We start from the raw sequence: 26,038 nt of genomic DNA, 5'->3' as shown, positions 1-26,038 counted from the left end.
TTGAGTGACAGAAGCTCTGTATTGGGCATGAGGGCATTTGGTCCTTCTCTTCCATTACATGCATAGTAGGTAAATGTATAGAAAGCACATTTGTGATGGTTTTGGGTTGGAAATACTGGCAGTATGAAGGAGATAGCAAAAGAGTACTTAAAAAAAAGAAAACTAATGTATTTTTATTTATCTTAGAGGCAAGGACAGAGAGAAAGAAGATAGAGCCACTCCTTATGCTGATTTCATTCCCCAAATGCTCACATCAGGTGAGGCTAAGGCGATTTAAAGCTGAGAGCTGATAAAGTAGGCATATTAGCACAGCCAGTTAAGCTACCCTACATCCCCGTTAGAGTGTCTGTTTGTTTCCCGACTACTTTTCTTCCAGTCCAGCTGTCTGCCAATGTGCATGAGAAGCAACAGATTCTTCCTTGTTTTGTCCTGACCCAGTGCCAGGCATCTTGGAACTGAACCAGCATGCGAAATCTCTCTCTCTGCATTTCAAATTACTTAATAAATATTTAAAAACTTAAAAAAAAACCTGGGAGCTGAGAATGCGGTATAGATCTTCAACATGGCTTAACTTTTTCCAGCTGCTTAAGCGTTTGCCTTCTCAGTGATGTAGTCTCAGGTTGAGCATTACCAGGAAACTGGAATCAACTCAAGAGTGTAGCTGGAACTCAAACCCAGACATCCTTAGATGTGCTTCTTTCAAGCAGCATCTTAGCAACACTAGACTCACTCCACCTTTTTCTTTGAAGTGATAAAAAAAGTTCTGCAATTGACAGTGGTCATGTTGCATACAACTGCAAGAGTGAGTTGTATGTGCACTCTTAGTGCGTGGATTGCAAGGCAAATGAGTTGTGTTTATATCTCAATTGTGCTACTTAAGAATGTTATGATTTCTGGGGCTGGCACTGTGGTGCAGTGGGTTAAACTGCTGCCTACCACGCTGGCATCTCATGTGGATGCTGGTTCAAGTTCCAGCTGCTCTACTTCCAGTCCAGTTCCCTGCTAATGCACCTGGAAAAGCAGTGGATGCACCCATGTGGGAGACCCAGATGAAACCCCTGACTTTGGCTTGGCTTAGTCCTTTGTGTGAACCAGAGATAGATGTCTTTGTCTCTTCTCTCTCTCTCTAATGGTACTTTTCAAATAAATACATAAATCTTTAAAAAAAAGAGGAAGTTATGATTTCTGATAAATTGTAATAAGGGTATATTGAATTTTTCCACATTTTTAAGTTGTACTTCATATTGTAGTCTTCAAATTCAAAGCCATATAAAATGTTACTTTCCTCCAGGTTATAGTGTGTGTGTGTGTGTGTGTGTAATATAGATATAGATATGGACTTAAATACAATAGCAAATCATCTAGCATATAAGTTAGATGAATGGCAGTGTTGATTCAGGATCAAGGTTTTGTGGGGGAAACATGACATTAATCTTGTCTCTCTATATATCTTTTTAAAGAATATAAATATGAAATAAAGGCATAGGAAAAAAAACATGGTCAGAAAAAACAGGTACCTAGTGAAAGCATTTTTACTAATGATGAATAAGAAAAGAGCAACTTTAAGGACTGGCTAGCATTGTGGTTGAGTAGTTTTAGTCACTGCTTGTGATGCTGGCATCCCATATTGGAAGGCAAGTTTGAGGCCCATTTATGTTGCTTCTGATCCAGATTCCTGCTAATGTACCTGGGAAAGCAGTGGAGGATGGCTCAAGTACTTGGATCCCTGCCACCCAAGTAGAAGAACCTGATGGAGTTCATGGCTCCTGGCCTTGTCCTGGGTACATATCTGGCTATTACGGCCACTTGGGGATTGAACAAGCAGAAGAAAATATCTGTCTCTTTCTCTCTGTCTTGTCTCGTTATCTGTCTCTTGCTTTGTCTTTCAAATAAATAGTAAACCTTAGGAAAAAGAAAAGATTAAGCTCAGGTCATAATCCTTGTGGGAGTCTTAATTAGTTTTACTCTCTGGCCCGCGCTTCCTTTGTCTTTATACAGAGACTGTATATTCCTCTCCCTTCAGTACAAATTGATCACTAGAACTTCTGTCATTCGCTTCAGTGCTCAGAATTATAAAGTCCAGTCATTACATGAACAGAAAAATGAGTTGCTTAAGATTAGCCAACTGTCAGTGAGTATGGTCTTTTCACTTTTTTTCTTCTCAGGACTTGTCATGGAATCTTTATCTCCAAACTCAACAGGCACAACTTCTGCCAGAACTGTGTGATAACCAAAAGCAACAATTCCTGGGAAAGCATTTGAGGACCTACTTCTTCATGGTACTGAGCTATTTCTTTGATCCTGGAAAGTTCATTTTCCATTTTAAGTAATATGACTTTGATATTTATATTTCATGGCAAAAATTGCTTCTTTTTTTAAATTTTAAATTAGTTTAATAATTAGTTTTTTTTTTTAACGGATTCAATGTGGTTTGTAGAGAAAAAATTGTAATAATAGAATGACATTCCTTTCTTCCTTCCCTCCCTCCCCCTCTTTTCCTCCCATACAATTGCCTCTTTGATCTGAGGTGGAGGTAGCTAGGCTTGGAACCTCAAGAATGAAGTTCCTGTATTTACAGAATGAATAGTCACTCAAGTGCAATAGCAGGGTTAGAGAAGATTCGGGAATTTGTGTAGGGAAACCATATCTTAAGTATAGAGAAGGAGCCGGTGCTGTAGCATAGTGGGTAAAGCTGCTGCCTGCTGTGCCGGCATCCCATATAGGTGCCGGTTTGAGTCTCGGCTGCTCCACTTCCAATCCAGCTCTCTGCTATGGCCTGGGAAAGCAGTGGAAGATGGCCCAAGTCTTTGGGCCCCTGGACCCACGTGGGGGACATGGAAGAGGCTCCTGGCTCCTGGCTTTGGATCAGCGCAGTTCCGGCCATTGTGGTCATTTTGGGACTGAACCAGAGAATAGAAGACTTATCTCTCTCTGCCTCACCTTCTCTGTGTAGCTCTGACTTTCAGATAAATAAATAAATCTTTAAAAAAAAAAAGTATAGCAAAAACCAGGGATGTGCTGTGGGCCAAGTATTAGTACCGTCTCCTACTCCCACTCAAGCTCACATCAATTCTGACAATCCTTATTTACAAAGGAGCAGCACTGGTAGTGGGAACTCCCTGAAATCCTTGTGTTGACCTCCTTGCCTAGTTGGTGGCAGCACCCAGCAAATTGACAGTTCAGGTTCAGCTCTCAGAGCAGTAAATGATATTTTGTTAGATGGGTGGATAGATGGGTGGACAGAAGAATTAAGGAATTCTAGGTATTTACTTACCAGACTCTGAAAGTTTTATATTTGCACAATAAAGTTGAATTGTACCCACATTAAGACTCATTATTTCAGTATTTGCACTAGAAGAGTTTTTCCAACTGAGACATATGGTCCATGGATATATCACCAATTATTTTAGTAGATGAGAGCAAGCATTTTTTCAAAAGGTTTAGACGTGAATTATCATAGCCGTATTAATTTCTCATTTAAGGATTGTAAAGTAAAATAGTCAGTGTTCCTTTCCTCACTTTAAGCATGCATTTCTTGGCAGTAGATGTGTGATCTATAACTGTCAGAACTAAAAATGAATATAAAGTTAGTGACAGTTATAAACACTGTGCCCACATTTACACTGCCCCATTCATAGCATATCTTTCAGATGCTGAGTTTGTCAAGTCAAGGCAGAGTTACAGCAAGAGAGAGGGAGAGACAGAGACAGAGGTCTTCCATCTGCTGTTTTACTCCCCAGATGGCCACATTGGCTGGAGCAGAGCTGATCAGGAGCCAGGAGCTTCTTGCAGGTCTCCCATGTGGGCACAGGGACCCAAGGACTTGGACCATCTTCCACTGCCTTCCCAGGCCATTAGCAGAGAGCTGGATTAGAAGAGGAGGAGCTGGAACACAAACTGGCTCCCATATAGGATACTGGTGCTGCAGGCAGGGTCTTAACCTACTATGCTACAGTGCTTAGGCCCTGAGTTAATCTTCATAATCTTGTATGGTTAATACATGGATGGAGATGGATTCAGGTGCACCATGTATGACCTCAGGGCTGAATGCCCAGGAAACATACAGATTATTACTCTTATTTTGTAATGGAAGAGGGCAGAGGCTTGTGGGAAATAAATCTTCCCCTGCCATGCTATCACCAGCACAGAACCATTGGAAGGAGTTTTTCAGGTTCTTTTTCTCATGAGTCATTTTTCCCCACTCCTGCCTGAGTAATTTCAAGCCCTAAAACTCTGCTGATATCTGAATTCTGCATTCTACATGGACTCTAAGTGAATTCTGAAGGATGGTTTCTGGGGAAAAGGTGGGCCCCACAGGCAACAGGGGGAATCTTGAGGAGTGAGACAAGCTCTCTCTACTTATTGGAAGTAGAAACATCCATGGTTCTTAAGTGGGTGAATGCTGACATTGAGCTGTGAGCCACAGTCTTCAGTCTTTGGGGGAGGCCACACTGGCATTGGATCCTCGGACTTGGAGCCAGGGAAGGCACCATAGCCTGTGTTTCCATTAATTCCTTTGTCAGAGAGGGATGCCTTGCAAGAAGGCCAGTGTGGTCTTCAGCTGTGAAGAAGCTGGTTCTAAAAACTTCACAGATGTGGTCAGTTGAACACTGCAAAGGTGCAAGAGAATTCTGCAGACTACAAGAGCAAGCAAAGAGGTGTGTGGTGTGAGTCTAGTTTACTGGCCTCTGTGGTGTTGGTTTATCATTTGTAGCATTCAACAGTACCAGGTTAATATCCCAGATTCTCAGGACCGATAAGTATGTATAAGCTTTCTTGCTATGGAGTGGTTCTGTTTGCAAGGTTTTGTGGTGCCTCATTACAAGTAAAGATTTTGTTCTTGGGGCCAGTGCCATGGCTCTTCACTTGGTTAACCTTCCGCCTGTGGTGCCGGCATCCCATATGGGTGCCAGGTTCTGGTCCCGGTTGCTCCTCTTCCAGTCCAGCTCTCTGCTGTGGCTTGGGAAGGCCGTGGAGGATGGCCCAAGTGCCTGGGCCCCTGCACCTGCATGGGAGACCGGGAGGAGGCTCCAGGCTCCTGGCTTCGGATCGGCGTAGTTCCGGCCGTAGTGGCCATTTGGGGGGTGAACCAATGGAAGACCTTTCTCTCTGTCTCTCTCACTGTGTAACTCTATCTGCCAAATAAATAAAAACAAACAGACAAAAAAAAAAAAAAAGATTTTGTTCTCTTCCTGGGTATAGCCTGCCTCAGTTTGAGTTTATAAAAGTTTATAAACAATCCAGTTTCCAAAGACAGTGAGTTCTATGAGGAAAATCATGGTATTGGATGTTGATCTGACTTCCTTTTTTATTTTTTAAATGTTATTTAAGTTATACTAGTTTCATGTATTTAATATATACAGATTTAGAAACATAGTGAAGATCCTCTTTCCATCCTTTTTTTTTTTTTTAAGATCCATTTATTTTACTTGAAAGTCAGAGTTACACAGAGAGAGAAGGTGAGGCAGAAAGAGAGGTCTTCCATCTGCTTGTTCACTCCCCAGTTGGCCACAACAGTTGGAGCTGCACCGATCCAAAGCGAGGAGCCAGGAGTTTTCTTCCAGGTCTCCCATGCAGGTGCAGGGGCCCAGGGGCTTGGGCCATCCTCCACTGCTTTCCCAGGCCATAGCAGAGAGCTGGATAGGAAATAGAGCAGCTAGGACTCGAACCGGCACCCATATGGGATGCTGGCACTGCAGGTGGCAGTTCACTAAAATGGCCTGAACGACTGTAGCTGGGCCCATCTGAAGCCTTAGGTGCAGGGCCCCAAGGACTTGGGCCATTTTCTACTACTTTCCCAGACCATATTATAGAGCTGGATTGGAAGTAGAGCACTCGGGACTTGCACCGGCGCCCATGTGGGATGCTGGCACTGCAGGTGCGGGTTTCACTCGCTACGCCACAGCGCTGGCCCCAGTTATTCATTCTTGACAATCAAATACTACATAAATTTAGTATGAGTCTATTTCCAGTTATTTAAAATTAGAGTACATTATACTTTCACTGCTAATTTACTTAACATAAATAAAACACTATGGTGCCTAAAGTTATGTAAAAAGCTTAAAATGATCTTGTGATCTGCAGTTTCTTTGAGTTGGAGTAGTTTTACTGACACCCATCTAGTTGGCATATATTGTACTCATGAAAACTTATGAGTGGGATAACACGGTTCTCTTCATAATATCTTATGTATAATTCAGTTCTTCATCCCTAATCATCACTGTGTATCAGCATTATGAAAATATGTAGGTTTAAAATGCAACCATTTTATTTGTAGTTCTAAGCATTTTGTAGTGGGCTCAGCTGAAAACATCCTATGCTGGAGTTATGATACCACAAATGAGGGTCTGATTATTTTGTCTCATTATTGAGACTGGTGCTTTTAGGATTATTTTACTAACATGTCTGGGGTGGTTTTTAATTATTGGTTTATTTATTTCGAAATCAGTCTCTGTCACACACACACACACACACATCTTCATTCTTGTGGTTCACTTCTCAAATGCCAGCAATAGCTAAGGGATTGGCCACAGTGAATCCAGGAAGCAGGATTTCCATTTCCCATGTTATTGTGAGAGAAACCCAACTTCTGGGCGATTATCAACTGCCTTCCAAGCACATTTATTCAGAATTGAATTGGAAGTGTGGAATAGCTGGGATACAAACTAAGCACTCTTGATATGGGAAGTGGTGTGTCCAAATTACAGCTTAATTGTTGTATCACAATACCTCTTGCTCCCATGTCTGGTAATTTGTTTTGGCTCTTACCTAGGCCCTGTGTCTCTCACAAGCAAGTCCCAGATTTCTTCAAAAGGTGGCTATCCAATAAGGGGTAACTCAAGTAGGCAAATTCTTTTCAAAATTTGTTGTTGTCATCTTTACTGATGTCCCATTGACTAAAGCAAGTGAAATGCCAAAGCCAAGGATCATTGTGGCAGGGACAATATGAAGGCTTCAATATGGGGAGGTGTGTCACTTGGAAAAATTACTGGAAAGGTCTATAATAACATTCATCTTTCTCTGTATAATTGTGGGCAGAACAGTTTGGTTTGTGAGATACATACTTTATGTGGAATTTTAGGTATAAAAAGCATGAGATGTTCTACTGAAATTGCTAACATGAAGTTCTCTATGTGGTACATCTAATTAATAGGAAAAGAATACCACCAAAGTATTTTTTAGTATAGAGTTTAGTGACAGCATGATGTTTCTATGATACACTACAGTTTTTTTGTTTTTTGTTTTGGCAGGCAGAGTTAGACAGTGAGAGAGAGAGGCAGAGAGAAAGGTCTTCCTTCCGTTGGTTCACCCCCCAGAAGGCTGCCACGGCTGGCGTGCTGTGCCGATCCAAAGCCAGGAGCCAGGTGCCTCCTCCTGGTCTCCCATGCGGGTGCAGGGCCCAAGCACTTGGGCCATCCTCCACTGCCCCACCCGGGCCAGCAGAGAGCTGGACTGGAAGAGGAGCAGCCAGGACAGAATCTGGCGCCCCAACTGGGACTAGAACCCGGGGTGCCGGCACCGCAGGCGGAGGATTAGCCAAGTGAGCTGCGGCGCTGGCCATGATACACTACAGTTTGTTTGAATAACAATCCTTAAAATTTTAGCAATAACAATTTTTTAAAGGATCATTTTATTTATTTGAAGGAGATGGAAAGTGTGAGAGGCAGATAGAGTTCTTCCAATCACTGGTTCACTCCCCAGGTGGCTGCAGTGGCCAGGCCAAATGCAGGAGCCAAGAGTTTCTTCCAGATCTCTCACATGAGCAGCAGGGGTCCAAGCACTTGGGCCATCTTCTACTGCTTTTCCCAGGCCATTAGCAGGGAGCTTGATTGGAAGTGAAGCATCTAGAACATGAACCAGCACACATGTTGGATGCCAGCCTTGAAGGTAGTGGCTTTACCTACTACGTCATACCACCAGCCCCAACATTAATTTTTTATAAGACAAATAGCAAATAAGTGTTTTCAATATCTTAAAGATAGTTTGTATTTAGTCTCTACCAAATAATAAAATTGTGAATGCTTTTTCAAGGAGGTCTTTCCTGTCCCGTTTGATAAGTGAGTACTAATCTTCCACAGGGAGGCTGGTTGGTTTTGTTTCTCCAGCTAATATGTCTGTTACTCTGCATTCATTTCTATCAGGATCTTGCTTAGCACAGGAGAATGTAGGAGCAAGTCAGACCAATTCTCTCACAGTTCTCTCTCCACCTTCTCTTCCAGGTATAATTCTAGAGACCTGTAAATGTTTCCAAGGACAATGAAAGTGAATATACCTCCTGTAAGTTGTTTGTTTATTAATTGCTCAGCTTGTTTTACATTGAATTTTAGAGGACTAATGGGGATTTAATTAAAATAGAATAGTAAAAGTAGCCATAATTCAACATCATAGAATATACATAGACAAGGTATAACTGTCATGATTATAAGACATTAGACGTATCTAAGCTGATTGCAAATTGGTCTCTGGTCTTTCTGATGTCATAACCAAAAGACATATTTGCTAAACATTCAAATTGAAACCAGAATTTACTAAATTCTTGTGGGATACAATGTCTGAAACAAGCTTTATTGGGCTTTTATTAGGTCATATGTTGGGCAGTGTTTTAGTACCAACTTGGAGATAAACACTGAGCATTCTGCAGTGATAAAGGATACAAATCAGTTAGTAATAGGTTTTTTTGGAATTACTGAAATTGTATGATCCTCAGTAGCTTCTGGGAAGCTGTATTGGATTAATGGGTGGGATTGGTAATGTGAAGAGGACAGAATCTACTGCAGTTTGTTTGTAACTTTCCATATATTTCTCTCAGCCAGTCCATAGATGCAGATTGTGCTGCAGACTTTCCAATGGTATATCCTCAGGCAAATTATTCCATTCTTTATTTGGACTTGCAGCTACTCAAAGTAATCTTAATTCTTCATTTACCAATAATATAAAGTGTAGTCAAAGCCAACGACTATTCTCTGGTCTTTGCCTTACTTGAATCTTTTGCCTTTTAAAATTATATATATATATATATATTTTCTTAGAGATACAAATACACCAAGAAAGAAAGAGGTAGACTAAAAGAGACAAAAGGTACATAGCTTTTATCTACTGATTCACTCCCCAAATACCTACAGCAATCAAAGCTGGTAGCCAAGAACCTGCAGTGTAGTTCTGGCCTCTCACATGGGTGACAAAAGCACAGTTACTTGAGTTATCACTACTGACTCCCAGCATTTATATTAGCAAGGAACTGAAATCATGAGCAGAGCTGAGAATCAAACCTAGGCACTGTAGGAGAAGGGTATCTTTTTTTTTTTTTTTAATTTTTTTTTATTTTTGACAGGCAGAGTGGACAGTGAGAGACAGAGAGAAAGGTCTTCCTTTTGCCGTTGGTTCACCCTCCAATGGCCGCCGCGGTAGCGCGCTGCGGCCGGCGTACCGCGCTAATCCGATGGCAGGAGCCAGTTGCTTCTCCTGGTCTCCCATGGGGTGCAGGGCCCAAGCACTTGGGCCATCCTCCACTGCACTCCCTGGCCACAGCAGAGAGCTGGCCTGGAAGAGGGGCAACCGGGACAGGATCGGTGCCCCGACCGGGACTAGAACCCGGTGTGCCGGCGCCGCAAGGCGGGAGAAGGGTATCTTAACATTTTTAAGCACTGTGCTAAATGCCTTTTTGTTTTTTTCTCTGCCATATTTGAAGCTACCATACATTTTCTGAAAACTCTGTTTCTCTCCTGACTTCACTGATGGCTTCTTGTCATTCTCCTTAAATTCTATTTTCTTCTTAGTATCATTCTATTCTGTGTGCTTTTCCATTCATCTCACCCTGCAATTCTTTTTAACTTTTTTTTTAAGATTTATTTTGAAAGAGAGAGAGGGAGAGACACAGACAGAGAGAGAGAGAGAGAGATCTTCCATCTGCTGGTTACTTTCCAGATGGCTGCAATGACCAGTATTGGGCCAGGCTAAAACCAGGAGCCAGGAGGTCCATCCAGGTCTCCCATGTGGGTAGCAGGGGCCTAAACATTTGACCATCTTACACTGCTCTTTCCCAGGCCATTAATAGGGAGCTGGATTGGAAGTGGAGCATCCAGGATGTGGACTGGCATCCATGTGGGGATACCAGCATTGCAGGTGGTAACTATACCCCCCATGCCACAATGCCTGTCCGCATGTCTTCATGACACATTTGGCCCTCTGTGGTCTGGCACTCCAGTGTCCCTCCAGGTTAGGCTTTTTCTATAGCTTTTGAGCATAGTTTCTACTCTCTGTTGAATACTTCTTTGTCACTATACAAATGTAATCTCAAGTGCAGAGTCTAAAATGAAACCACAACATTAATTCTGCACTTACATGTCACCAAAATGAGATTTCTCTCAGACTCCTCATGTCAAATTTTATTTGGTGTCAAATCTTGATATTTATTTTAAAATATTTATTTTAATTCCACTTGCAGTGTTTAAAAGGAGTTCCTTCTCATAAAGAAAAACTTCCTTTTTGATATTGAAAATGTCACTTTAAAAGAAATTATTTGAAAGGCAGAGTTATAGAGAGGGAGAGGCAGAGAGAGGGAAAGGTCTTCCATCCGCTGGTTCATTCCCCAGATGGCTGCAACAGCTGGAACTGAGCCAATCCAAAGCCAGGAGCCAGGAGCTTCCTCCAGGTCACCTACATGGATGCAGGGCCCGAAGGTCTTGAGCTATCTTTCTTCTGCTTTCCCAGGCCACAGTAGAGAGCTGGATTTAAAGTGGAGCAGCCGGGAGTTGAACCAGCGTCCATCCGGGATGCTGGCACTGTAGGTGGCGGCTTTGCAGGCTACACCATAGCACCGGCTCCAATAATGTCACTTTTAAAAATCTTGGAATAGTATATTAACTCAGTGATGAGCTTCAATCCCTGTGGGATGTGGTGGCACATAGTGATCAGTTGGAGAAAGCATTCAGAAATTAAATGGATACATGTGAACTAGAATTAAAAGATACATAAAGAAAAAGACATAGAACACCACATTAATTTTTTTTTCCTGTGTAAAGCATTTGGCACAGTACCCAAGATATGTCTTATCAGGAATTGGACTTTGGAGCAAAATCTGAAGTTCCTTGGGATGCCCACATTCTTTATCAGAGTGCCTGATTTGGGTCCCTGACACTCTGCTTATCATCCGTTTTCCTGCTAATGTGCATCCTGTGACACAGAATATGATTGGTAAAGTATTTGAGATTCTGCCACCCATATGGGAGACCCAGCTAAGTTCCAGGCTCCTGAATTTTGCCTGGCTGAGCTCTTGCAGAAGGGAGCATTTAGGGAGTGAATCAGATAATGGAAGACGGCTGGCGCTGCGGTGTAGCGGGTAAAGGTGCTGCCTGAAGTGCCAGCAGCCCATATGGGCGCCAGTTTGAGTCCTGGCTGCACCACTTCTTTTTTTTTTTTTTTTGACAGGCAGAGTGGACAGTGAGAGAGAGAGACAGAGAGAAAGGTCTTCCTTTTGCCGTTGGTTCACTCTCCAATGGCCGCCACGGCCGGCGCACTGCGGCCGGCACACCGCGCTGATCTGAAGGCAGGAGCCAGGTGCTTCTTCTGGTCTCCCGTGGGGTACAGGGCCCAAGCACTTGAGCCATTCTCCACTGCACTTCCAGGCCACAGCATGGAGCTGGCCTGGAAGAGGGGCAACCGGGACAGAATCTGGCTCCCCGACCGGGACTAGAATGTGGTGTGCTGGCGCCGCAAGGCGGAGAATTAGCCTATTGAGCCACTGCGCCGGCCAAATAAATCTTTAAAGAAAAAAAGATGGAAGGTTTTTTTTTTTTTTTAAAAATCTGAGAGAGTTATAGACAATGAGAGAGAGAGGCTGAGAGAAAGCTCTTCCTTCCGTTGGTTCACTCCCCAAATGGCTGCCACAGCCAGCGCTATGCCTATCCGAAGCCAGGAGCCAGGTGCCTCCTGGTCTCCCATGCGGGTGCAGGGCCCAAGCACTTGGGCCATCCTCCACTGCCCTCCTGGGCTACAGCAGAGAGCTGGGCTAGAAGAGGAGCAACCGGGACTAGAACCCATATGCCCATATGGGATGCTGGCACCACAGGTGAAGGATTAACCAAGTGAGCCACGGCGCCGGCCCAGATCTTTTTGTTTCTCTCTCTCTGCCTAAAAATTAAAATTAAATCAGTAACAACTTTGAGAAATATGACTCTTGCCTCACCTGAATCTATTTAGAGTGTATGCAATTTGAGTCCTGACTCTGCTTCCAATTCCAGCTTCCTCCTTCTGTAAACTCCAGGAGGCAGCTGGTGATTCCTCGAGTGCTTGGGTCCTTGCCATCCACATGGGAGACCCAGTTGGAATTCTAGGCATCTGGCTTCAGTGTAGTCCAGCCCTGGCCAGTGTGGCTGTTTGGGGAATGAATAGGCTGATAGATGTTTTGTCTATCTCTCTCTCTCTGACTCTCTGATGGCTTTCAAATAAAAGTAAATAAGTAAATAATTTTTAAAATAATTTAAACTTTCGCTTATATGTATGATTCTTTCTGTAGTGCATATTAATACAGAATTGTATGTCTCCAGCTCAAAGATGATTTGTCAAGCTTTTAATCTCTTATATAGTGTTATTTTATGTAGTCACTTCAACATGAGTAATGAAAAATAGATGTACACATCAATCATAACAATGATCGTTGATGATCATTGTTTAAAAAGAGGCATTTTATTGTGACAAAATATATGACATACTGTTGGGCAAATAAAGCATGCATTTCTTTGACATTAAGGATATTCATATTACTTTGCAACCATCAATACCATACATCTGCATAACTTTAAAATATCCCTCAGGTGGAAATTTGTATGCATTGAACACTAAATCCCTATTCCCTTCCACCACAGACATTGGCAGTCATTGTTCTACTTTCTATCTCTCTAAATTTGTCTCTTCTAGCAACTTCATATGAGTAGAATAAAAAATATTTGGCCTCTTATTACTGGCTTATTTCATGGAATGCTGTCTTCAACTTTCATCCATGTTTTAGCATTTGTCAATATTTTCATTTTAAAGCTCAATATGAGGCCGGCTCTGTGGTGTAGCGGGTAAAGCTGCCACCTGCAGTGCCAGCATCCCATATGGGTGTTCGTTCAGGTTCCGGCTGCTCCACTTCCAATCCAGGTCTCTGCTAATGGCCTGGGAAATTAGTGGAAGATGGCCCAACTCCTTGGACCCCTGCACCCACATGGGAGACCCGGAGGAAGTTCCTGGCTCCTGGCTTCAGAATGGTGCTCCAGCCTTTGCGGCCAATTGGGGAGTGAACCAGCAGATGGAAGACCCCTCTCTCCTTCCCTCTCTCCTTCCCTCCCTCCCTCCCTCCCTCCCTCCCTCCCTCCCTCCTGCCTCTCCTCTCTGTGTAACTCTGACTTTCAAATAAGTAAATAAATCTCTAAAGTTCAGTAATACTTCATTGTGTATTACTATGATTTGAATATTATTCTTTGTTGGGGAAAGTTTTCAACTTGAGCAATTGAGGATGTCGGCACCTTTGGGAGTTGAGTAGGATAGGGTGAGGTCATCAGGGTGGATCCCTTAGGAGTGGCTGAATACTGGAGGCTTTAAAAGAAGATAGAGACCAAGGAGGCACTGGCATACTCTCTGTATCTTGCCATGTGTTGCCCTGTGCAATGGCCAACGGGTGATGGCCAATTTCAAGGCCATCACCAGATGCAGCCTCTCAATACTGTCTTCCATATGTGGCCCATCATTTTACATTAACACCAACAGTGCTTTAGGGTTTTAGTTTCTCCAGCTTTGCCAACCTTTTTTTTTTCTATAATGGACATTACAGTGGGTGTAGAGTGGTATTTCATTGTAGTTGTCATTTGCATTTATCTAAACGTAAGTAATGTACGAGATCTTTTCATCTGCTTATCAGCCATCTGTACATCTTTGAAGAAATATCTTTAATGATTTATTTATATATTGGAAAGATGAAACAAGAGAGAGGAGTCAAGAGAGACAGAAATCTTCCACCTGCTGGTTCACTCCCAAAAGATCTTTTGGACTAGGCAAAAATCAGGAGCCAGAAACTCCGTCCTGGTTTCCCACATGGGTGGCAGGAATCCAAGTACTTGGCTACCTTCCCACACACATTAACAGGAAGCGGAATCACAAGTATAGGAGCTAAGACTCAAACCATATTCCATTGACAAGTGGCAGCTTGCACTCATATACATTCTATTTTTGTATGCTAATATTTACCACAAATCAGAGAAAACATGATATTTGCCTTTGGGCCTGGCTATTTCACTAAGTCTAATGATTTCCAGTTGCATCCATTTTGTTGCCAGAAAAACCAGAATTTCTTTTTTTTTTATGGCTGAGTAGTCATTAGTGTATATATACCACTGTTGCTGTGGATTCGTTCTGAGAGGAGGAGCGCGGTGGGAGCAAGAGGCGTGAAGTCACCACACAGACCCCAGGAGTCGGGTGAAAGTGGGCCAGAGGCTAGCAGCCTGCAGACTCATTTATTTCAGTTGGTACAGCAGCTTATATTGCTGAGGCAGCCAAACTGGTCAAGGGGCGGTTTATGCCCTAACCAATCACAGCCTGTTGCCAGGCAGGCTCTGTTGCCAAGTGGGTTCTGAAGCCATTCCTGAGTAACTGATGCTCGCTTCCAGCGGCCATCTTGGCATGGCCTTCTCATTCCACATCTCCCCCTTTTTGTTTATTTTTGAGCAACGGGAGGCATGATTCTTGGCCATACCATTGTTGACCCCGTTTCCATGTGGTCTCTGTACGCAGCTGTACCTGTCTTAGGTTGTCCTTCAGGGGATCTTTCCCGTCATTGACTAACCAGCCCTCAAAATGGGAGACCACAGGAGTGCTTGCTCAGATAGGGGTAGGAATGAGGAACAATGGTAATCAGGAATGGCGTGACCACACATAGGCTGTGGGCTGTTTGAGTGGCTGACCAGAGTTAAGTGGGGTGTAAAGCAGTAGAGGATATGGCTATGGGCAGCTTCTCAGGGTCAGATGATAGGGCAGGTGCATCCGCTAACAAGGCGGACTCTCAGTCTTGTTCAGCTGGTTCTGGTTGGCTGTCAGTTGCAGGGTTGATGTTTCTGGCTGGTACCGAAATGGGCTGTTCCACATTCTCTGGAAAGACACAAGCATATCCTCGGCCCTTGGTTAGCAGAGGGTGTGGTCCCTTCCATTCTCTTGTCAGGGGGTTCTTTCCACATAACCATAGAGGCTGGGGTCTGGGATGGAAAGGATCCCCAGTGTTTATAAGTTGGGCTGATCCCTTGGGAATCAAAAGGAAGAAAATTGATAGTGAAAAAGACCTCAGTCAAAGCAAGCTGTGGGTCTGGGGGCATATGATTGTTTTTCTGCTTTTGTAAGAGATCTTTAATTGTCCTATGAGTTCTTTTATTGATTGCCTGTCCCTGTGGGTTGTATGGGATACCTGTGGCAGACTGTGTGTTTCAGGACCTCAGGAAGGAATTAAATTCCTGTGATGTATATGCTGGCCCGTTATCTGTCTTTATGGTCCAGGGGAAACCGAGGATCAGCATGGCTAACTTAACTAACTTTATCACATTACATAGCCTTTTCTCCGAATTGGGCTGTTGCAAAGACAGCCTTTGAATAAGTATCTACCACCACATGGACAAACTTAAGTATGCCAAAGGAGTTAATGTGAGTGACGTCCACTTGCCAGAGCTTATTAGGAGCAAGGCCTCGCAGGTTCACTCTTGCATGTTGCAGTGGCCCTAACAGGACGAGTATGGCACAATTCATGTAAGAGCATACTAGGTGTTTGCATTGGCTCATTGTTAGCTCCAGGAAAAGCAATTTTATGTGGCTTGCTAACATGAAATTTTTGGTGTAGAATATGGACGGGCTTGTTCTAGGTGTCCGATGGGAGCCATGTTGCAGGAGATAAAATTTTTGGTGTAGAATACGGGCTTGTTCTAGGTGTCCGATGGGAGCCGTGTTCCAGGAGATAAGACGATCAACCTTTTTGTTGCCTTGGAAAATAAAGCCAGATAACCCAATATGTGATCTTATGTGTGAGATGGGTGTTTTCTATTCTTAGTTAGCTTTTTAAGTGTTGTGAAAATCGGGTTAAAGACTGCAAAAGGGATAGTCTTTTCTACCTGTACTGAATATTTGCTTTCTGGAAATATATTTACCAGCCCATCCTGGCTAAGGAGTAGAACCTTGAGTATTGCTCTTATTTCTCCCAATTGTACTTACTGGTTCCCTGTGGGGTTCTGCATGGATCTTATCTTTTTCTGTTGAAGATTTGATCACTATTCCAAACAGTAACTTGGCATCAGTAAACGCACACAGTGCCTTGGGTATAGGTTGATTAGCAGGGAAGGCATTTCTAAGGTTTGTAACATCTGGAGTACCTGTTCTGGGAAATTTATCATTAAAGTTTGAGAGTGTACTATTCTGCATCAATGTGGACAGTTCTAATTGTGATGGGGTAGGACTACTATGTCTGCCTCTGTTTTAAATATCTTATTGGCATAATATCTTAATTTATGGCAAATAGAGCCACCTGAGGGTCATATCAGAAGGTTTTTAAATTTGACAACTGGGTGTTGACCTTTTCTATAGTGGATTCTGCTGCGGATGTCAATGTGATTTTTGAGGAAGGGCTGTTCCCCTTAGTAAATTGAATAGCGGTCTAAGCTCTGCAGGTGTTAGGGGAAGGAAAGGCTTTAGCTAATTGATTTGGCCGCATAGTTGCTGAAGTTCATTACATGAGTATTTATGCTTGACTTTTAGGTTTGAGCCCATTGGAGATATATGGGAGGAGATTTGATAACCCAGGAATTAAAAGGGAGGGGGGGCTGTGGCTCACTTGGTTAATCCTCTGCCTGCGGTGCCAACATCCCATAGGGGTGCCAGGTTCTAGTCCTGGTTGCTGCTCTTCCAGTCCAGCTCTCTGCTGTGACCCGGGAAGGCAATGAAGGATGGCCCAAGTGCTTGGGCCCCTGCACCCACATGGGAGACCAGGAGGAAGCTCCTGGCTTCAGATCGGCACAGTGCCGGCCGTGGCAGCCATTTGGGGAGTGAACCAATGGAAGGAAGACCTTTCTCTCTCTCTCTCTCTCTCTCTCTCTCTCTCTCTCTCTCTCTATCTGTCAAATAAAAAAAAAAGGGGGGGGGGGATAAAATGTACCTTTTCTGTGGCAATAGACAAACCCAGGAATTGTAAATTTCTTACTGTCTCACTTAGGCCTTCAGAGTTGCCGCATTCTCATGAGCAAGTAAGATATCATCCACATAATGTATGACCAAGCACTGATCTTTAAGTGTGCTGGTCGCATGAGAAACATATCTTTGGCAAATGGCAGGGCTATTTTTCATGCCTTGTGGGAGTACTGTCCACTGAAATCTTTTTGTGGGGAGCTGGAAATTTGGCTCCCATAATGTAAAGGCAAAATATGCCTTATCCTCCTCCACAATAGGAATGGAAAAGAAGCAGTCTCTGATATCAATCGTAACTATGTGGTATCCATTAGGAATGGCCCCTGGATGGGGAATGCCAGCCTGGAATGTTCCCATCTTTTTTATGATTTTGTTGATGGCTCTCAAATCCTGTAGTAGCCTATATTTTCCCTGTTTGTTTGGTATCATAAAAATGGGCATGTTGTGAGGGCTAGTGGAAGGCTCTATGTGTTCCTTTTCCAATTGTTCCTGTACCAATTCTCTAAGGATGCCAAGTTTGGGTTGTAACATTGGCCACTGCTCTACCCAGATGTTTCATGTTTTTTCCCATTCAATGCAGATTGGGCCTGGTTTTTGTGTGAGGTGAGCAGTGGCCCCTGGAACTGGGGGTGAATCTCACTTGTAGGCTCTCCATTAAAGCTGTTGGCTCATGGAGATTTGTAATTCGTAGTAGGAACTGCTTGCATTTTTGAAAACACATCTCTCCCCCATAATGGCATGGAAACCTCAGCAATTAGCGGAAAGATAGTTCCCGTATCTCCATTGTCACCTTGCCACGTTACAGGGCATGATGACCTGATCAGCCGATTTTAATCCACCAACGCCTTGGTGGTCAGGTCCGGACGCCGTCTTCCAATGTTGCATTTTCCTTGTGTCCCCAGCTTTTAAGACAGTGGCATCTGCCCCTGTATCAAACCCATGAAGGCAATGTCATCTAAATATAGGGTCAATTTTGGCCTCAGATTGAAGATAGGCATCAACCAGTTAATGGTGGTAGGACTCCCTCTTACTTGCTGGACTGAGGGCCGCCCCGCTGGGAGTTTAAAGGGTTAGTCTTGCAATCTCTTGCCCAATGAAAGCCTTTTTTACATCTGGGACACAGCGTTTTGAGTTTGCCCCGTCTGTCGGCGTTTGGGCAATTTCACCGTAGGTGTCCCATTTCCTGACATCCCCAACAAACCAGAGGATCATTAGACTTCCTTGTGTTGAGTTTGTTAATGGCTGCAGTTAAGGCCTGTATGGGTGTATCAGCAGGGTTTACCTCATTTGTAGCTACTATCCATTTAGAAAGGTCTTCATTATGGACTGGGGTGATTGCAGCTTTTGCCTCTTTGGTAGCACCTTCCCAACCGAATTGTTTGACCAGATTGTCTTGATCAGGGCCAAGCAGTAATCTTTTCTCTGCTGCCTCCAAGACTCTGGCAAGGAAATCAGGGAACCATTCTAAGAGCTGACTATAATTAGGAGGATTTGTATTTTTTAAGGCTCTAAGTGCCAAATCTCTTACCTGATCAAAATAGGCAACTACTCCAATGCCGGCCTGTTCATGAGGATATATGTAGGTGCCATGGCCTGTAAGCATATCAGAGGTCACTGCAATTCCATAGGCAGCGTTATTCCTTGCCACGGTTTCAGCCTCTCCCTCATAGGAGGCTTTCCACTGTAAGAACTGTGGTCTCGACAAACATGCTTTGAGCAGTGTAACCCAGTCAAAATGAGTTTGAAGATTCGCTGCCCATTGTATGAGCACCTGTTCAAAGTAGGGAGAGTTGGGCCTGACTCTTGAGAAGCCTTTTTTTTAGCATAGTAAGGTCATTTACAGGCTTTGGAATCCAGGGCCTGAATCTGCGTTACATTAATGACAAACATACAGGTGGGATGGGGTCTAGCAGCTACCCTGAGAGCCTGGGGTGCCCGGGGACTGCTACAAATGTGGGAATCTTCACTGGGTGCGGATGGGATGACCTCACGTGGGTTATTGCCTTGAGGTTGTCTAAGTTATTTGGGGGGTGGCTGATTAGGCATTGCTGCGTTGTCTGCTGTCATGTCATTTTCACTGTCAGAGCTCTCTCTCCCTAAGTAATCAACTGTTGCCTGTGAGGCAGAGGCCTGGACACTTTGGACGCCAGATGCTGCTGTGGATTTGTTCTGAGAGGAGTAGCGTGGTGGGGGCAAGAGGTGTGGAGTCACCACACAGACCCTGGGAGTCAGGTGAAAGCAGGCCAGAGGCGAGCAGCCTGCAGACTCATTTATTTCAGTTGGTACAGCAGCTTATATTGCTGAGGCAGCCAAACTGGTCAAGGGGCGGTTTATGCCCTAACCAATCACAACCTGTTGCCAGGCAGTTTCTGAAGCCATCCAATCACAGCCTGTTGCCAGGCAGGCTCTGTTGCCAAGTGGGTTCTGAAGCCATTCCTGAGTAACTGATGCTCACTTGCCAGTGGCCATCTGGCATGGCCTTTTCATTCCACCACATACCACATTTTCTTTATCCAGTCATCAGTTGTTAAACATCTGGGTAGATCCCATATCTTAGATATTGTGAACTGAGCTGAATAAACATGGTGGTATAGATAACTCTTTTATATGCTGGTTTCATTTTGTTGGGATAGATTCCCAGGAGTGAGATAGCTGGGTTCTTTTTTTTTTTTTCCCCAAAGATTTATTTATTTATTTGATAGAGTTACACAGAGAGAGGACAGGCAGAGAGAGAGATCAATTGATCAGTCACGAGACCTTCCATCTGATGATTCACTCCCCAATTGGCTGCAATGGGCGGAGCTGCGCGGATCCGAAGCTAGAAGCCAGGAGCTTTTTCTGGGTCTCCCACGTGGGTGCAGGGGCCCAAGGATTTCAGCCATCCTCCACTGCTATCCCAGGCCATAGCAGAGAGCTGGATCAAAAGAGGAACAACCAGGACTCGAACCAGCACCCATATGGGATGCCAGCGCTTCAGGCCAGGGCTTTAACCCGCTACCCCACAGTGCCAGCCCCAAAGATTTATTTGAAACACAGTTACTGAGAGGCAGAGGCAGGGAGTCTTCCATCCACTGGTTCACTCCCCAAATGGCTGCAGTGGTTGGAGCTGGGCTGATCTGGAGCCAAGAGCTTCTTCTGGGTCCCCCATGTGGGAGCAGGAATGCTTGGACTTAGTCTATCCTCTACTGCTTTCCCAGTCTATTAGCAGAGAGCTGGATCAGAAGCAGAGCAGCTGGGACTCACATCAGTGCCCATATGGAATGCTGACACTGCAGACAGCAGCTATACCTGCTCCACTACCACACCAGCCCCTTGTTATTGATTTTTTTGTTGTTGTTTAATTGGTCTGTCCATTGATGAAAGTGGGGTGTTGAAGTTCTCCATTATTGTATTGGAGTCTATGTCTCCTAATTAGCTGGGCACCCTAGTATTGTATGCATATACATTTACTGTAGTCAAACCTTCCTGTTGAATTGATATCTTAATCATTATATAATACCCTTCTTTGTCTCTCTCTCTCTTTTTTTCAAAGATTTATTTATTTGAAAGTTGGAGTTACACAGAGAGAGGAGAGGCAAAGAGAGAGAGAGAGAAAGAGAGAGAGAGGTCTTCCATTTGCTGGTTCACTCCCCAATTGGCCACAATAGCCAGAGCTGTGCCGATCTGAAGCCAGGAGCTAGGAGTTTCTTCTGGGTCTCCCGAGCAGGTGCAGGGGTCCAAGGACTTGGGCCATCTTCTGCTGCTTTCCCAGGCCGTAGCAGAGAGTTGGACTGGAAGAGGGGCAGCTAAGACTAGAACCAGCACCCATGTGGGATGCCAGCCCTGCAGGCAGAGGATTAACCTACTGTGCCACAGTGCTGGCCCCCATGTAAAGCATTTGTATGGGCCCTCAGTGTGAGCACAGAAACTTCTACAATGACCCACTCCAGGTACTCAGGCAACTCTGAGCCTCTGAAGCCAGGCAATGATTGCCCAGACACCCAGCTCTTCCCCACACCTTGTTGTACAGTCATAGAATTCCCACAGTCGTAGCAGAGGACTTCCTGCAGTTACACAGAACAAGTGATCCACTCATCCTGAGCCTGCTCTGCCCACCGAGAGAGCCAAGGCATCCCCAGAGCCAGCTGCCTTTGTTCCACCTTTGCAGCTGCCCATGATAGATTGTAGGAGAGGAACACTTCATGGGCTTTCTTGGGTACCCTATCCCCTCCCCACCTTCCATGCCAGACTCAAAGTCAGTGGGGACTGAAGATTTATCCCTCCAATAAACTCCTCTAGAATGTCTTTTCCCTGATTAGCCATCAAGAATCCCTTTTTAGTTTCTTATTTAGTTTTGTTCATTTTGCTTCATATCCTTTAATGTTTTTGCTTTTAGGTATACTAACCTTTTTAATTTTTGTATCACTGTGATCTGTTTATTATGGAGAAATGTCTATTATCATATTTTTCTTTTTTTAAAAAAGATACATTTATTTAAAAGAGTTACACAGAGAGAGAAGAGGCAGAGAGAGAGAGAGAGAGAGAGAGAGAGCTCTTCCATCCACTGGTTTACTCCCCAATTGGCTGTGATGGCAGGAGCTGTGGATTGGAAGTATAGAAGCTGGGATTCAAACTGGTGTCTGTATGGGGTGCTGGCACAGCCAGCATTGGCTTTACCCGCTTCGCCACAGAATCACTGAAGTTTCTTTTTGCTGCTAAATAGTATCTCTTTGAGCCTTTTATGATTAGTGTTTGTGTAGTATGCCTTTTTTTTTTTTTCTAATTATGACCACCTTACTTTTCTTTACTGTATCCATTGGTGAGATACTACAAGGTGTCAAAACTATTCTAGACAACAGGAATACAAGGTAGATAAACAATGTATAAACAAATTTCACTACCTGCCCTGGCTGTCCTGGCCATTTTGGAGTGAACCAGCAGCTGGAGAAGCTTGCTGTTTCTTTCTCTCCCTTTCAAATAAATGAATAAATCTTTGAAAAGAGATCTTGACAAATTGGAATTAAAAGATAATGCAGGGCAAGAAGTTGCCATAGCACTAAGACACCTACATCCCACACCAGAGTGGCTACCTTCTTGCCAACACAGATCCTGGAGGGCAGCAAGTCATGATGGCTCAAGTAACTGAGGCCTTTGAACCCACTTAAACGCCTGTGCTGAGTTCCTTGCTCCTGATTCAGCTCTGGCTATTATGGCTCTCTGTTTGGGGAGTGAACCAGTGGATGGGAGATATCTGTCTAGGTTAGCTATCTGTCTAGGTTACCTCTGAGTCTTTAGAAAAGGGAAAAACAAAAATATAAAGCATATTATGCATGAAAGCTTTGAAGGCCCCTCATATAAAACTATAATTCTTTATCAGGTTCCTATCTTTTCTATTTAAAGATTTATTTTTATTTGCTTGAGAAAGAGAGAAAGAGAAAGATAGATCTTCCATCGACTGCTTCACTCCACAAATGGCTGCAATGGCAGGGCTGGGCCAGGCTGAAATGAGGAACCAGAAATTTTTTCTCAGTCTCCCATGTGGGTGGCAGGGGCCCAAGCACTTGGGCCATCCTCTGCTTCCCTCCCAGGCCTATTATGTGTAGTGTATTATTTGAGAAGTAGGATCTTATTTAGTGATTCACTTCCTGATTAACTTCATTAGCTGAGAATGAAATGGGATGAAGCCACAAACCAGGGACTCAATTACTTGAGTCATCACTTCTGGCTCCCAGGATCTGTGGTAGCAGGAAAGTGGAGCTGGGAACCTCTGTCATCAAATAAAAATGCTTCAATATGGATGCTGGTACGTTAACCACTAGGCTGTATACCCTGCTCTTTGTAATAGATCTGTCTCTGTCCATTCACTTTCATTTGTTTGTTTTTTTTTTTTTGTCTTTCATAGCTGAAGTGTGACCCTTATATATAATGCAGTAAAATTTTTTAACCAAATGTGTGTCTCTGTGTCAATTGTTAGTCTGTTTACATTTAAACTAATTTTTAATGTGGTGGAAATTATGTCTGCCATTTAGTTACTTGATTTCTGCTGTTTCTCATTTCTAAGGTTTTTTGGGTTATGATATATTTTTAATGGTTTCTTAAAATTTTATTTATCCATAGGGCAACAGATACTGCTTTCCTCCCCAAATGCATGTAATGACTGGTACTTAGACTGATTGAAGCCAAGAGCTGGAAGTGCAATCCAGGTCGTTAAATGGGTGACAGGAACCTAATTCCTTGAGCCATCAGCACAGTCTACCAGGTCTACCTATGTAGGAAGCTAGAATCAGGAGCCAGAGCTGGACATCAAGACCAGGGACTCCAGTATAGTATGCAGGCATCTTAACTGACACCTGAACACTAGGATAAATGCACCCACTGGTTCACTCCCCAGATGGCCGCAGTGGCTGGAGCTGCGCTGATCAGGAGCCAGGAGCTTCCTCCAGGTCCCCCATGTGGGTGCAGGGGCCCAAGCACTTGGGCCATCTTCTGCTTTCTCGGGCCATAGCAGAGAGCTGGATCAGAAGAGGAGCAGCTGGGACTAGAACCAACGCCCATATGGAATGCTGGTGCCTCAGGTCAGGACGTTAACCCGCTGAGCCACAGTGCTGGCCCCCATGTTTAGTATCTTTATACTATTATATTTCTAGATATTTCTTAGCTTCTGTATCATGCTTGTAATATATTTTACTTCTACATGTTATAAGCCCCTTATAGATTCTTACTATCTTACTTCAAATGCTCAGTGACCTTTTAAATAGTTTAAGAGTAAAGGGGATCGTGTTGTGGTGTAGCAGTTTAAGCTGCTGCTTGCAGTATTGGCATCCCATTTGGACACTGGTTCAAGTCCTGGCTGCTCCACTTCAAATCCAGCTCTCTGCTAATGTGTCTGGGAAAGCAATGGAAAATGGCCAAAGACCCTGGGCCCCTGCACCCACGTGGGAGGCCTGGAAGAAGCTCCTCACTCCTGGCTTCAGGCTGACCTAGCCCTAGCTGTTGTGGTCATTTGGGGAGTGAACTGGCGTATCAGAAACATTTCTCTTCTCCCTCCTTCTCTCTGTAACTCTGCCTTTCAAGTAAATAAAGTTTAATAAAAGTGAAAATATTTATGCTTTCATATTTTCCATTTCCTGCATCTGTATGTACCCACAGGGTTTTTTTTTTTTATTGTTTTGGGGTTTTTTGAAAACTTCATCATAGTAAGCCATGGTATAATTGTGTGAAATTAGGGTATCCCTAAAGTCATGATTATTCTCATGAAGTACATCCTCAGATCCCTAAAATGACTGATATGTTCAGTGATGTCTGAATTAAAGAATTTAGAAAAGTCTTCATATAGTAATGACTTTCCAGTTCATTACTGTAAAAGAACCCACTCCCATGTGGGAGACTTGGATGGAATTTTATTGTAGACATTTACAAAATAACCCAGTGGACGGTTTATCCTTTCTCATTGTCTCTAACTGCCTTTCAAATGAATAAATAAATAAATCTTTAAGAAAAAGATGTGTGGGGGCTGGCGCTGTGTCTCAGTGGGTTAATCTTCCACCTGCGGTGTGGCATCCCATATGGGCGCTGGTTCGTGTCCCAGCTGCTCCTCTTCCAGTCCAGCTCTCCATTTGTGGTCTGGAAAAGCAGTAGAAGATGGCCCAAGTGCTTGGGCTGCTGCACCCACATGGGAGACTGGGAGGAAGCACCTGGCTCTTGGCTTCGGATCAGCACAGTTCCGGCTGTTGTGGCTATTTGGGGAGTGAACCAACAGAAGGAAGACCTTTCTCTCTGTCTCTTCCTCTCACAGTCTGTAACTCTACCTCTCAAATAAATAAAATCTTGAAAAAAAAAAAAAAGAAAAAAAGATGTGTAACAAAACTCTTATTTTCCTCAGCTTGGTAGAGTGTCCTTACTGGGACATTAGCTGTCTTCATGGTTTGAGAAAAATGGTGCGTTCTATGTAGTGCTTTCTCAGAAGTGATGACAATTCATTTCAACTGATATTTCTTTGGCCAGAATCCTCTGGCCTTGTCTGAGTTTTTCTAGACTGTGAGGTGATATGTAATTCTCCTGTAAGAAACAGTACTGAAGATGAATGGGTAGTTGTCACTGCAAACTGAATTTCTGTGCTTACACATTTCCTTAACTTCATACCATACCTACAGAGACAACTTCTGGTAGCATCTCTGAATGATGCCAGGAATTGGTACGTCCAGATAGTGGCCTCTCTTGACGCATACACCTGTGTCTGAAGCAAACAGGTGATCTGTTTTGCATGTCCTCATTGTGCATGGGTCAAGCTAGAGCAAAATAATCACAATAGACATTCTTTTGAAAGAGGAAAAAATAGGGTGTAGGGAGAATGGGAACGTAATTTTGTAACAGTCCGATGGATCAAGTGAGAGGACATTGGAAGTAGTCTCTAATTTTTAGATGGGACACGCTGCCGAGGCCTTGATTCTACTCCCTGGTACTCCATCTTTTGCTTTCCAAGGAACTACTTTTTGCCTTCTGTAATGCCCTTCCTTTCCTACTATCCATGTTGTAATAATTAGCAAAAGCCTCAGAAATGCTGTGTTGGTATGTTTTCTGTGTGTTACCTAAGGTGACCTCTTTACTGCTTTTTAAGTTAATTTTTATTTCTGAGAGTACAACTCTGAAAAGTGTACTCAGATTTACAGATTGATGATTCCAGCTAGGTGTCAGAATTTTGACACATAATTTTTTATCTAGTTATGTTTTTATGTGTTATTCATAGCTTGTATTTGTAAGTTACCCCATTTTTCAATTATAGGCCATTTTGAGGAATTAAAAGAATTTATTTGTGGCCAACTTAGTCCACGTACAAGGTTTAACAATAGCTGTCATGATCATAACCATC

At 43.6% G+C, this 26,038-nt stretch overlaps 1 protein-coding gene across 3 annotated transcripts in view; it reads left to right on the top strand.

Annotated features, from left to right (window-relative positions):
• The window catches only part of LOC133775160 (zinc finger protein 883-like), a 40,569-nt gene that overhangs the window by 5,935 nt on the left and 8,596 nt on the right, over window positions 1-26,038 (top strand). The window contains exons 2-3 of one of the 3 annotated variants that reach the window (XM_062213255.1): window positions 2,166-2,279; window positions 8,220-8,277. In XM_062213255.1, the coding sequence (XP_062069239.1) occupies window positions 8,242-8,277 (36 nt within the window). In that variant the 5' untranslated portion in view covers window positions 2,166-2,279; window positions 8,220-8,241. The remainder of the gene's footprint in view (window positions 1-2,165; window positions 2,280-8,219; window positions 8,278-26,038) is intronic. The other 2 variants (XM_062213257.1, XM_062213256.1) reach the window with 2 other exon arrangements.

The sequence above is a fragment of the Lepus europaeus genome, chromosome 16 (genome assembly GCF_033115175.1).
Source record: "Lepus europaeus isolate LE1 chromosome 16, mLepTim1.pri, whole genome shotgun sequence".
In the NCBI taxonomy this organism is placed as follows: domain Eukaryota; kingdom Metazoa; phylum Chordata; class Mammalia; order Lagomorpha; family Leporidae; genus Lepus; species Lepus europaeus.
Note: the sequence above shows the minus strand (reverse complement) of the source record. Positions and strands in the feature narration are given on the sequence as shown.